Source organism: Oncorhynchus mykiss, chromosome 8 (genome assembly GCF_057628025.1).
Source record: "Oncorhynchus mykiss isolate SJ-2025 chromosome 8, ASM5762802v1, whole genome shotgun sequence".
In the NCBI taxonomy this organism is placed as follows: domain Eukaryota; kingdom Metazoa; phylum Chordata; class Actinopteri; order Salmoniformes; family Salmonidae; genus Oncorhynchus; species Oncorhynchus mykiss.
This window is the reverse complement of record NC_143029.1, coordinates 12,285,178-12,298,622: the sequence shown is the minus strand read 5'-3', so window position 1 is coordinate 12,298,622 and position 13,445 is coordinate 12,285,178. Positions and strand designations below refer to the sequence as shown.

General features: G+C 42.6%; 1 protein-coding gene across 1 annotated transcript; it reads right to left on the bottom strand.

Moving 5' to 3' along the window:
- Positions 1-1,891: 1,891 nt before the first annotated feature.
- On the bottom strand, positions 1,892-10,418 carry LOC110529368 (melanocortin-2 receptor accessory protein 2A). Its single transcript, XM_021611508.3, has 4 exons — positions 10,114-10,418; positions 9,794-9,953; positions 7,089-7,188; positions 1,892-3,338 (listed from the first exon to the last, which is right to left on the bottom strand). The coding sequence occupies exons 2-4, from the start codon at positions 9,918-9,920 to the stop codon at positions 2,876-2,878; spliced, it is 690 nt and encodes a 229-aa protein (XP_021467183.2). The 5' UTR covers positions 9,921-9,953; positions 10,114-10,418; the 3' UTR covers positions 1,892-2,875.
- Between the last annotated feature and the right edge of the window lie 3,027 nt (positions 10,419-13,445).

The following is a 13,445-nucleotide window of genomic DNA, read 5'->3' as shown; positions in this document are numbered from 1 at the left end:
GTACCTGTGGGTGTATTTCAAGGCCTACCTTCAAACTCAGTGTCTCTTTGCTTGACATCAAGTCAGCCAAGACCTCAGAAAAAAAATGGTAGACCTGCACAAGTCTCGTTCATCCTTGGGAGCAATTTCCAAACGCCTGAAGGTTCATCTGTACAAACAATAGTACGCAAGTATAAACACCATGGGACCACGCAACCATCATACCGCTCAGGAAGGAGACGCGTTCTGTGTCCTAGAGATGAACGTACTTTGGTGCAAAAAGTGCAAATCAATCCCAGAACAACAGCAAAGGACCTTGTGAAGATGCTGGAGAAAACAGGTGCAAAAGTATCTACATCCACAGTAAAACGAGTCCTACATCGACATAACCTGAAAGGCCGCTCAGCAAGGAAGAAGCCACTGCTCCAAAACCACCATAAAAAAGCCAGACTACAGTTTGCAACTGCACATGGGGACAAAGATTGTACTTTTTGGAGAAATGTCCTCTGGTCTGATGAAACAAAATATAACTGTTTGGCCATAATGACCATAGTTATATTTGTTGTCCAAATGGACAATGACCCCAAGCATACTTCCAAAGTTGTGGCAAAATGGCTTAAGGACAACAAAGTCCAGGTATTGGAGTGGCCATCACAAAGCCCTGACCTCAATCCTATAGAAAATGTGTGGGCAGAACTGAAAAAGCGTGTGCGATCAAGGATGCCTACAAACCTGACTCAGTTACATCAGCTATGTCAGGAGGAATGGGCCAAAATTCTTGTGGGAAGCTTGTGGAAGGCTACCCGAAACATTTGACCCAAGTCAAACAATTTAAAGGCAATGCTACCAAATACTAATTGAGTGTTTGTAAACTTCTGACCCACTGGGACTGTGATGAAAGAAAAGAAAGCTGAAATAAATCACTCTACTATTATTCTGACATTTCACATTCTTAAAATGAAGTGGTGATCCTAACTGCCCCCTTGCATAAAGCTTGACTGGCCTGCACAGAGCCCTGACCTCAACCCCACCGAACACATTTGGGATGATTTGGAACACCGACTACGAGCCAGGCCTAATCACCCAACATCAATGCCTGACCTCACTAATGCTCTTGTGGCTGAATGGAAGCAAGTCCCCACAGCAATGTTCCAGCATCTAGTGGAAAGCCTTCCCAGAAGAGTGGAGGCTGTTATAGCAGCAAAGGGGGGACCAACTCCACATTAATGCACATCATTTTGGAATCAAGAGGTTCAATGAGCATACTTTTGGTCATGTAGTGTATATAGAACCAAAATCGTTCTACTTGGAACCAACTAGGGTTCTTCAATGGTTTCTCTTATGGGGAGAGTTGAAGAACTGTATTATGTTCTAGATAGCACCTTTATTTCTAAGAGTGTAGATGGCAGGTTTAGTGTTTGTACCTCCCTCCCTCCCTTGTTTGTCAGCATCACGTCTCCTGGTTTGAATGCATTAATTGACATCTAATGCTGATCGGCTCACTTGTATTCGCCACACACCTCTTTGTATGTGTCCCAAATTGCAACCAATCACTACTTAGTGCGCAATGTTTGACCAGAGCCCATAGGGCCCTGGTCAAAAGTAGTGCACTAAAGGGAATAGGGTGCCATTTGGGACACAAGGTAGTCTTTGCAAGATGAATGCAGGATGACATCTCCTCTAATTTACAATGAGACAATCTCCTTGTACCTTTTATTGTCATCTTGTTATTGACTAATGTGTTTGTATTATGAAAGGTTTGTTTTTTCTGTTCTTTCATAAAGATTAATTAAAGCAAACAAAGCTTAGATTAGATGCAGCTGCAGGTTCTGAAGCTGGCCGAAGACTTTAATTAGCTGTTTATGCTATGCTAGTGTAATATACCTGTTAACAAAAAACACTCAGAGACTCATGGCTGATGGTTTATATTACCTGTATAATCATCTATACATGAACAGTATTTATACATGCATTTATACGTTTAGAACCTGCTTCTTTAGTGTCTGATGATGTTTCTGTCTGGAACATTTCTCAGTCAAGATACGACAAGGGCAACGGAAGACCAGTGTTCATCAATATGTATTCCACACAGTCTCTCTCTCTCGCTCTTCTCCAACCCCCTCTCTGCTTTTTCATTCAATCTTTATGAGATGGTTTCTCATAAAGAGGCATCTCATCTCTCCAGTGTAGTGTCATCCAGCCCATACTTATAAAATGAATTCATGAGTTAGCCATTAAGATAATGTGATGGTTTGGTGCGGCAGGAAGTCTAGTGGTTAGAGCATTGGTCTAGTAACCGGAAGGTTGCTAGATCGAATCCCCGAGCTGACAACGTAAACATCTGTCGTTCTGCCCCTGAACAAGGCATTTAACCCAATGTTCCTAGGCCATCATTGTAAATAAGAATTTGTTCTTAACTAACTTGCTTAAATAAAGGTTCAAAAAAAGACGCTGCAGTTTCCACTTGAGAATATTCTCCCTTGCAGAAAACATTGTCACCCTGTGTCAACCTATTAGTACAAGCTAACAAGTAAGGTTCACCAGGGGCTGATGGTGATTTTCAGCCAATAGCCAGATGGAAAAGAGCTAGGTCATGTTCATGAGTCACCAAACACAGGAAAACGGACTGAAACAGGGCGGGACTAACTGGAATTGTCCATAAGAAACACAAATGTTCGTTTTTATGCAACAAAATGTTTTTTGTTGCATGCCCTAATGAACACAACCCTGGTAGTCATGGGTGAGGTCAGTGTGACTTTACAGTACCTGTTAGTCCACACTCCTATAAAATAAATGAGAAGAGGCCATTTGGAACTCAAGTATTGCCATTCATCTGCAGCTATGGTAACATATCTCCAATAATGATGTCAATGATGTATGTGGATGGGGCGGGGCCTCAGCTGATGACGTGGTGGCCATCCTGAACGCACGATTGGCTGTCCAGGAGGGCGGGCGGCTCACAGAGCAGCAGATCATCCTCTCCCGTCATTGAGCTGTGCTCTGAGTTCACAAAGTTGGGAATGTCGAAGTGGTGCGACAGGAAGCTGTGTTCCCTCTCTGACTTTCCCTCCTCTGGAAGTCCCTGGAGGTCGATACCGCCGTCTCCCCGCTCGCTGGCTTCCCCCATCTCCTCCAACCCGAAGGAGCTGCGTCCTCCCAGACTCCCACGGACCCTATGCGGCCCACATCCACCCCCTCTCCCCTGCTTCTCCTTGCAGATGTAGAAGAAGGAGCGTGATTCGTCCAGAAGGGGGCGCGAGAAGGCCTTGTCCTCGTCGGCCAGGGAGTTCCCCTGGGGGCAGTGGATGTCCACGACGCAGTTCCCCAGCCGGTGGCGCTTCTCGCACGGCTCCGGGTTTCTGTTGGGGAGGGAGAATAGAGAGCGAGATGTTACAAGGAGAGGAGAGAGGGAGGGTGTGAAAGAGAGGCCTTCAATAGAGACCTTGATTTTAAAGTGTTTTTATTCCAAGTTTTTATAGAGCCAAACGTACCAGTAACTAGGTATTTTCCATAATTTTCAACCAATTGCAGTCGTGTTCATTGTCAACTGTTTCTATTGGTCCAGTTAATGGAAGTCGGCAATTGACACAGGGGTTTCAGCTCAGTAATTGGGTCACCTGCCATCTTAAAGTAGGTGTGCCAGAATGTTTGTGTCAGTAGAATGTGCTTGGAGGAGGGAGAACAGGGTCTCGCATTGATCAGTACTTCTTGAGAAGTCATTTAAGTCAGTCGAATGTTCAGTGACTCGAGCAAAACCAAAGTTTGCAGAATAACTCAAGCACATAAACATCAAATGTGGAGTGTATTGAGCCCATCCAGCAAGAAAGAAAAAGTGGGTATAACCCTAGGGTTTAGAGCCCTCAAACTAAACTCTGGACCTCAAAGCCAGTTCCACTGCGTTTATTCATTGTTCCCCTCTACTCAGGGACTGATTTAGACCTGGGACACCAGGTGGGTTCAATTAACTATCCCTTTCAAATTCATCGAAGCGCTTTTCACCAAGGAAAAAAGAATAACTCTAAAAGTAAGAGCTGGAGGATCACCTGGAAAAAAACAAATTATTTTATAGAATAGCATGTCATATATCACTTAATCCGGCATAGCCAAAGACACGACAACAACCATGACCACTACTGCAGCATGCACCAGGTGCCTGCTTGGATAACTTCAAGATAACTTCAAGTGGGCCAGAATGAAGATTGAATAAATACCTTGCAAATCAAGAAGCATGTCTATCACCAAAGGTAAACTGTCTGACAAAAGGTTTCTTCATCAATGATGAGCCAATACCAACAGAGCAGCCCATAAAAACCCTTGGAAGTATTGTATGATGCCAGCCGCAAGGTCACAGACCAAGCCCAGGTGACGACGGTATGATGCAAGCCTCAAGGTCACAGACCAAGCCCAGGTGACGACGGTATGATGCAAGCCTCAAGCACATAGACCCAGCCCAGGTGACGACAGTATGATGCAAGTCTCAAGGACACAGACCCAGCCCAGGTGCTAAGGCAGGAAACCATCAGAGGACTCAAGAGCATTGACAGGTCCATCCATCCTGCCAAGCTGAAGCTTTGAAACCAAGTGAACAACCATCAATGCCTTGCCTCCCAGAACACCTGACCCTACGCAACAAAAAGCATTTGTCCACGGAGGAGAACAAAAACTGAGAAATCTCTCTCCAAGGACAAAGGCTGGAAATCTGAATGCGGCCCTAGAATGGAAAATGCTGACGGATGTGGACCAATGCCTCACAGTTCCATCTGAGATACAACAGCTGTTACCAACCTAAGACCAAACCTGGTACTATGGTCTACTATGGTCCCAGTCTCTGTGCGCTCTCTACTTTGTGAAGTTAACTGTGCCTTGGGATGATAAGGTGGACGAGGCACACGAGTGGAAGAGGCTGAGCTTGCAGTGGATACCGAGCAGGGAGGCTGGAAAGCAAGAGTTTGCCCAATGGAGGTTGGGTGTTGTGGATTTGTGGCAACATCTACTACCAGGTTGCTGAAGGACCTTGGGATTCACTGCCAAGCCTTATGTCAAACCATGAAGGCAACTTCAGAGGCTGCTGAAAGGGGCAGCCAGTGACTCTGGCTGTAGAGAAAATAACCCAGATGGGCCTCAAAGTGAGCGGGGAGGAGATTGAGCAGGTATAGAGGGGGCTGGTTCTGGGATACCAGAATTCACTGTTGAGCCTTCTGGAAATGCTGTGGACTCATCAACGAAACATTTAAGATGGAAGGTGCCCACTTGAAAACACCAATGAAATATCTGCCTTATCCTCATCTCAACAACATCAAGCAAGTTATGTTAGTGCTCACAATCCACTATTGGCACAAAGGATTTATAACACCATGTCCTTTGTATTCAGAACTACTTTTAACTACGGTGAGACATATACGTTTTAGCTGCCAGCTTTGTATGTTTAATTTGCTCTGCTACTGCAGTTTTAAATAAAGTTATTTTGAATAAGACATTCTCAGTCCGATTTTAAGCCTTTTAAATGTTAGAGTAATGGCCATCTCTCTCACAGAGGAGGTTAGAGTGGAGAGGAGGGGGGGGGGGGGGGGTTAGAGAGGAGGGAAGAGAGAGGATAAAAGGAGAAAAGAGGGGCTTAGAAAGAGAGGAGAGGATAATAGAGGAGAGGTTAGTTGAGGTGAAGGGTTAGTCGAAGATAGGGGAAGGTTAGGAGTGGAGAGAAATTCAATTTAATAGGACTTTAGGAAAAATTATGAGGATTGATGGATGGAAAGAAGAGGGCAGAGAGAAGTTTATGAAAGAGCAGAGAAGTTAAGTGGCGAGGATGTGAGCAAGATGAAGAGGAGAACCCCCTGGGCACAGACGTCAGTTCAAGTCTAGATTTACATTTGGTTGAGTTGTCAACTAACGTCAATTTAACGTGAAATCAACAACAAAAATGTCACCATGTCATTGGATTTAGGTTAAAAGTTGGGTGGGAAAAAAATACAAAATGACCTTACTTTTTGCAAATCCAATACTTTTCCCACATTGTTTCAATGACATCACATAGATTTTTTGGGGTTGCAATGACGTGGAAACAACGTTGATTCAACAGTTGCCCAGTGGGAAGGGACAAAGCAGAAGGAGCAATACGTGTCAATGAATTTATATTACTTTCAAGGACAGCAATATAGCTTGTGAATGTCTTATAATCCAACATTTGATTGAATCTTTATTAGATTGTGTAATTCAGAAATAATCTTAACAGACTGACGATTTATCACATTACGGAGAGAACAGATTATATTCACTGGGTGATTACTAGATAATTATTTTTTTCCCAAAGGTAGCCTTTCTTAACCTGGTCCCAGATCTGTTTGTACTGTCTTGCCAATAACCATATGGAGGTGAGCAAGACAGCCCAAATGGTGCTTTTTCCATTGAGACTTACGTCCACACCAGTGTGTCACCAGTGTTTTGTGTTAATGGTAGCTCTAGTGTTAGTGTGTTTCCACTCCAGAGCCAAGCCATCTGCCTCTAAAGTGCCATGAAACAGCCTCGAGAGGTGAGACTTAATGGATTGATGCAGAGACAAATTAATATAAACAGATAAATACATCTCATTATTTCGCCTTGACATATACCTCTCTTTCTTATTTATTATCTACTAATGGAAATTCTGCTGATGGCATATTAACCAACAAGCAAAATGTTAGCCACAGTTGTTCTGCAGTGCGGTAGGTAAGACGGTTGGATATGATCGAGGGAATCAGTCTTTGGCTCTGTCTCAGTTGTCTAAAAATCTGTTCTCTCCCCTGGTCTTCTCCTTCATTTGTACTGATTAGAAAAGACTTGGCAGGTGAAAACAATATGGTGGAAGCTCATAATTAGGCTGGCTTTCACCTGCTCAATTATTTTAGATTAGTGCAGATAACAGAGAAAAGGCGAGGTGGGGACAGACTGAGACAATTGAGAAAAAGCCCTTGAAACTGCAATGCTAGTTTCTGGGGCTGTCCATGGTTCTGGAAGGGCTCCCAGCAAAGGGTGGAGAGGTAAGGGGTAGAGGGTTTCAGGGGAAATGGGGAACGTAGATGGGGTAGACAGATTGTACGGTTTAGGGGGGGAAAGAGGGGCTGTTTTCAACTCACTCTTGGTGCGGGGCTCCTGTCTTGGTCAGCAGGGTGAGGATGAAGAACATGAAGACGACGAACACGGCTAGTCCCACCCAGAAGCCGATGACGATGGAGTCTGCAACATCAGATCAACAAGGGATTATGGTCCAGTTCCGGTCAGTAAATAGTCATTAAGTTGTAAAACAAGCACACTGCGTTGGAAGATGTTACATCATCTCCATCTCTCCCTCTGTCTTTCAGGTTTCTCTTATTCCCTCTCTTTAAATACAGTAAGATTGTTTTGGTGAGATTTTTGGATGAGATGGAGAAGTGAACGCAACATAAGTATTATTCACTTGTCGATTCCATTTGATATACAGCGGCTAGCGAAATTATTCACCCACCTTGGCATTTTTCCTATTTTGTTGCCTTCCAACCTGGAATTAAAATGGATTTTTGTGGGGTTTGTATAATTTGATTTATACAACATGCCTACCACTTTGAAGATGCAAAATATTTTTGCTTGTGAAACAAACAAGAAATAAGACAAAAAAACAGAAAATTTGAGCGTGCATAACTATTCACAACAATAGCTGTTGATGACTTCCTAAATGCTTTAGTCCTAAATTACAGAATTGAATATAAACTCAGCAAAAAAAGAAACGTCCCCTTACTGTGAACTGCATTTATTTTCAGCAAACTTAACATGTGTAAATATTTGGATGAACATAACAAGATTCAACAACTGAAACAAACTGAACAAGTTCCACAGACATGTGACTAACAGAAATTGAATAATGTGTCCCTGAACATAGGGGGGTTTAAGTACTGCAGTGCATCTCCTCCTTGTGGACTGCACCAGATTTGCCAGTTCTTGCTGTGAGATGTTACCCCAGTCTTCCACCCAGGCACAATGCATGTTCCCGGAGATTTCTGGGGGGGGGGGGGGGGGGGGGCTCTAACCCTCACCCTCCGATCCAACAGGTCTCAGACGTGCTCAATGGGATTGAGATCCGGGCTCTTTGCTGCCCATGGCAGAACACTGACATTCCTGTCTTGCAGGAAATCATGCACAGAACAAGCAGCATGGCTGGTGGCAATGTCATGCTGGAGGGTCATGTCAGGATGAGCCTGCAGGAAGGGTACCACATGAGGGAGGAGGATGTCTTCCCTGTAACGCACAGTCTTGAGATTGCCTGCAATGACAACAAGCTCAGTCCGATGATGCTGTGGCATACTGCCCCAGACCATGACGGACTCTCCACCTCGATCCCACTCCAGAGTTCAGGCCTCGGTGTAACGATCATTCCTTTGACGATAAATGCGAATCCAACCATCACCCCTGGTGAGACAAAAATGCGACTTGTCAGTGAAGAGCACTTTTTGCCAGTCCTGTCTGGTCCAGCGACGGTGGGTTTGTGCCCATATGCAACGTTGTTGCTGGTGAGGTCTGGTGAGGTCCTGCCTTACAACAGGCCTACAAGCCCTCAGTCCAGCCTCTCTCAGCCTATTGCGGACAGTCTGAGCACTGATGGAGGGATTGTGCGTTCCTGGTGTAACTCAGGCAGTTGTTGTTGCCATCCTGTACCTGTCCCGCAGGTGTGATGTTCGGATGTACCGATCCTGTGCAGGTGTTGTAACATGTGGTCTGCCATGATCAGCTGTCCGTCCTGTCTCCCTGTAGCGCTGTCATAGGCGTCTCACAGTACGGACAATATAATTTATTGCCCTGGCCACATCTGCAGTCCTCATGCCTCCTTGCAGCATGCCTAATGCACGTTCACACAGATGAGCAGGGACCCTGGGCATCTTTCTTTTGGTGTTTTTCCGGAGTCAGTAGAAAGGCCTCTTTAGTGTCCTAAGTTTTCATAACTGTGATCTTAATTGCCTACCGTCTGTAAGCTGTTAGTGTCTTAACGACCGTTTCACAGGTGCATGTTCATTAATTGTTTATGGTTCATTGAACAAGCATGGGAAACAAATTCTTTGAAAGACAGGGTCCTGGCCAATATACCACGGCTAAGGGCTGTTCTTATACACAACGCATCGCGGAGTGCCTGGACACAGCCCTTAGCCGTGGTATATTGGCCATATATCACAAATCCCTGAGGTGCCTTATTGCTATTATAAACTGGTTACCAACGTAATTAGAGCAGTAAAAATAAATGTCATACGGTCTGATATACCACAGCTGTCAGCCAATCAGCATTCTGGGCTCGAACCATCCAGTTTATACTTTTTTCTTATAGAGGATATTGCATAGAGTATGTGATGTTGCTTCAAAGGTACAAATTCAACATGTTTTATGAGGTTTGTTGAAAATTGGTTACCATAATGACATAATCCTGTGGTTGAATTTTCACTCAAAACAAGTTGATGACTTTTTGCAAATCCACTGTATTTTCCACATAGATTCCACATTACAATATGTTGACAAATGATGTTGAAACAAGGTTGATTGAACCAGTCTGTGCCCAGTGGTGTCCTACTGATTTGGAAAAAAAGGAGCATTACAATTAGGGAAGCAGCTGCCTGATGCAATTATAGAAACTTAATTAACATAGGATGGACGTGGTGGGAGTGTAAACAAACATGCACGCGCGCAGACACACGCACAGCGACAAATTCACGCCGATAAAATGTAATGTGCACACACACTATCAATTGACTAATCAATTGACTTATCTAGCGTTTCATTAAGAGGCCAGGGAAGGCGTTTAGTAAAATAAGATGTCACTCACATCGATGAGCCTTGAGACCCTCGAAAGACACGGGCTCGTCATCATCATAATATTCATACTGCCACACATAATCACTGCCACGTGTGCTGCTGGGTCGACTTTGATTATAATTATGGATTTCGGACATCTCAAATGGACTGTGTCACTGGGTTTACCAGACCTAAGAGAAGACAAAAATAACAGCAAAAGTATTGGCATGCTGAACAACTGACTTAGACCAGGGCATCCGTATGAAAACCGAACCATAACATTTTCCAGAAATATAAGAACAGATGAAAAGTTTCCAATTGAAGTAAAATGTTCACGTTTTTTTTGCCTACCTGCATTTCATTCAGAATTTAGAAATCCTACAAATGCACCAACACATGTATCCAGCATCCACTCTTGGAAACGGTAATTCAGTCGCGAACAAATGACCAGATTCGGCGCGTCAAATGCGAATTCAAGATAAGAAAAAAGTAGAAAAACCATCACAAATAGACAAACTCAGCTGCGTTATTTTCAAGCATGTGCATCAGCAGGACATCACACATAGGCTATGCATCACACTGCTGCTATAGAAGCCTGCAAAGCGCAGTATCAAGTAGCCTCCGCACGAGGGTCCACTGCGGTTGGATAAGCAGCAGCGCGGGTGGGATACCGTGTGACGCAACCTAGGATAATATATTCATATTGATCGGCTTTGGGTATTGAATTGGATTGGATGAGCGAAGGGAGGCGTTGTTGTCAAACATCTAGTGAATGGGTAAACTCAGTAATGTAGGCCTATTGTAAAAAAAATATGTTAGGCCTTTTAAAGGGGCAATCTGTGATTGATTCAGTCCAAAAATTGATGTAATTAAATGAACCATACATAGACATTGATTCTTGAAGAATATAAGATACACATGCCTCATGAGCTTGGTTCAACTAACACCACCAGAACCCAAAATATGATCTTGTTTTGCTCCTTTGTTTGTAAAAAAAATATGCTTGTAAACAAACATTGTATAGCCTCACAACACGGTTAAAACTATAATGTTGATATCATATCATGAACTTGAGTGGTTACATTTCTCCAGACCCATCCTTTAGCTGCAAGGTTATTATAGTTTTGTGATTTTGTAATAGTTTTTATTTATTAGAGTTTTATAAAATAATTGATATTCCTATTTTATTTTTATTTAGTTTCAGATTCAGATGTGGTTGCAGTGTTAGGGACAGACAGTAGCCTATGTGTGGGAGGCTAAGAGCCATTTAAGTGTTTCAGGCTTATCATTTGTGTTTTTGGGGATGTCACTTCCTGCCACAGGGGGGAGAATACATAAGGTGATGAGGTTTGGTCATGTTCCAATTATAAATCAATCTTAATGTGACTTGGATTTAAAAGGATAATCGTCGGCAGGGGCACTCCAGGGATTTTGGGCCCCATGAAAAGATATCACATTGGGCCCCACCACCACAGGCCACACCAACCCTGCCCAATTGCTGTAACCACACACCCCCAGAACCCAATCGACCCATTCAACGCTTTAGATAACTCTATCTTTGCAGGCTTGTAACTCTCTTGTAGTCCAATATTACTGTGCGATATTTACTGACAGTGAGCTGTGAAAATATAACACTGTGCAGACATGCATGCAACATTCTGCATACAGTGAAATTCACTATTTGATACAAGACTGATACCCTCTTTAATAAATGTGCTAAAAGCCAACTTTTACAATCTAAATGTCATTTTAATGGTACAATTCTTGAATGGAAAATTCTCTTAACATTCATGAATAACTTAAAATCAATATAAATTAAATATATATTAACCTTCAATTAAAATAAATTAACATTATCATCTATAGAATGATATAACAAACCAAATAATAAAATCAGCAGCAGATTGTTGAACTAAGTATACCTACCAACTAGAAAATAAGCTGCTGATTGTTGAACTAAGTATACATATCAACTAGAAAATAAGCTGCTGATTGTTGAACTTAGTATACATACCAACTAGAAAATAAGCTGCAGATTGTTGAACTAAGTATACCTACCAACTAGAAAATAAGCAGCAGATTGTTGAACTAAGTATACCTACCAACTAGAAAATAAGCAGCAGATTGTTGAACTTAGTATACATACCAACTAGAAAATAAGCAGCAGATTGTTGAACTAAGTATACATACCAACTAGAAAATAAGCAGCTGATTGTTGAACTAAGTATACCTACCAACTAGACAATAAGCAGCAGATTGTTGAACTAAGTATACATACCAACTAGAAAATAAGCAGCAGATTGTTGAACTAAGTATACATACCAACTAGAAAATAAGCAGCAGATTGTTGAACTAAGTATACCTACCAACTAGAAAATAAGCAGCAGATTGTTGAACTAAGTATACATACCAACTAGAAAATAAGCAGCAGATTGTTGAACTTAGTATACATACCAACTAGAAAATAAGCTGCTGATTGTTGAACTAAGTATACCTACCAACTAGAAAATAAGCAGCAGATTGTTGAACTAAGTATACATACCAACTAGAAAATAAGCAGCAGATTGTTGAACTTAGTATACCTACCAACTAGAAAATCAGCAGCAGATTGTTGAACTTAGTATACATACCAACTAGAAAATAAGCTGCTGATTGTTGAACTTAGTATACATACCAACTAGAAAATAAGCAGCAGATTGTTGAACTAAGTATACATACCAACTAGAAAATCAGCAGCTGGAAAAGTGGAAATGGAAAATGGAAAACAAAATGGAAATGAAACGGCCTGATGGTGGCGCTAGAGGAAAGGTCACGTGGTCATCAAATCAATAGGTTTCTCCCACTTAGGGTCTTGATTGTGCACATCAAATTTTATGTCAATCCAGCCATTACTTTGAGATATATCTTGTTCTTAGTCTGTTCTCAGTCTTGTTCTCAGCCTGTGGGCATCATGTGTGTAGTGATCCAATATCCATAGCCATGCCATTTAACAGTTATCACTGACCCTTGCTCAGCCTTACTCACCAAGAGCCCAGCGCCAAGCCTTCTTGCTAGCAAAGTCACTGATCAAGTCTTTGAAGTCCAGCTTTCTAGCTAACTGACTTTCAATGGACAGCATGGCAAGACTACGAAGCCTACGAATAGTTTCTATCAGTTTTAGCTTACTGAAAGCGCTCTTGCCACCAGCTACATTCACAGGCAGTGTGCAAAATATAAGTAAAGCAATGCACACTTCTCCATAAATGCTTTGCAGCTGCATCTTACAAATTGCATTCAGGAGACCAAGAGGGGACATGTTAGGGGGGGGAAGTGGCAGCATATGAAACTTCAACTTCACTTCATGATCAGTGGTTGGCACACAGAAGATACTTAATCCTCACTAATCTGCCCAACTTTCAGAACAGCAGAAAATGATTCTACAATTGTTGCAGTGGTGTGGAGCCTAGTGTCCAAGTCACTAATGATGTTGTCCATAGCAGTAAAAAACACTGTGTTCTGAAACACCGTTGCTGCACTGTCCTGAGCCGTCTCCTCTTGAGAGGTCTCATCGTGGAATCTCTTCCTTTTCCTCTGGCGGCTGTGTTCCTTGCTAAATTGAGGTGCAACATCCATTTGCGCAGCAATCAGTATTGCCTCAGACAGGAGAGACTCCTATCCATCTCTATGAGTCTGCATCTCTTCCT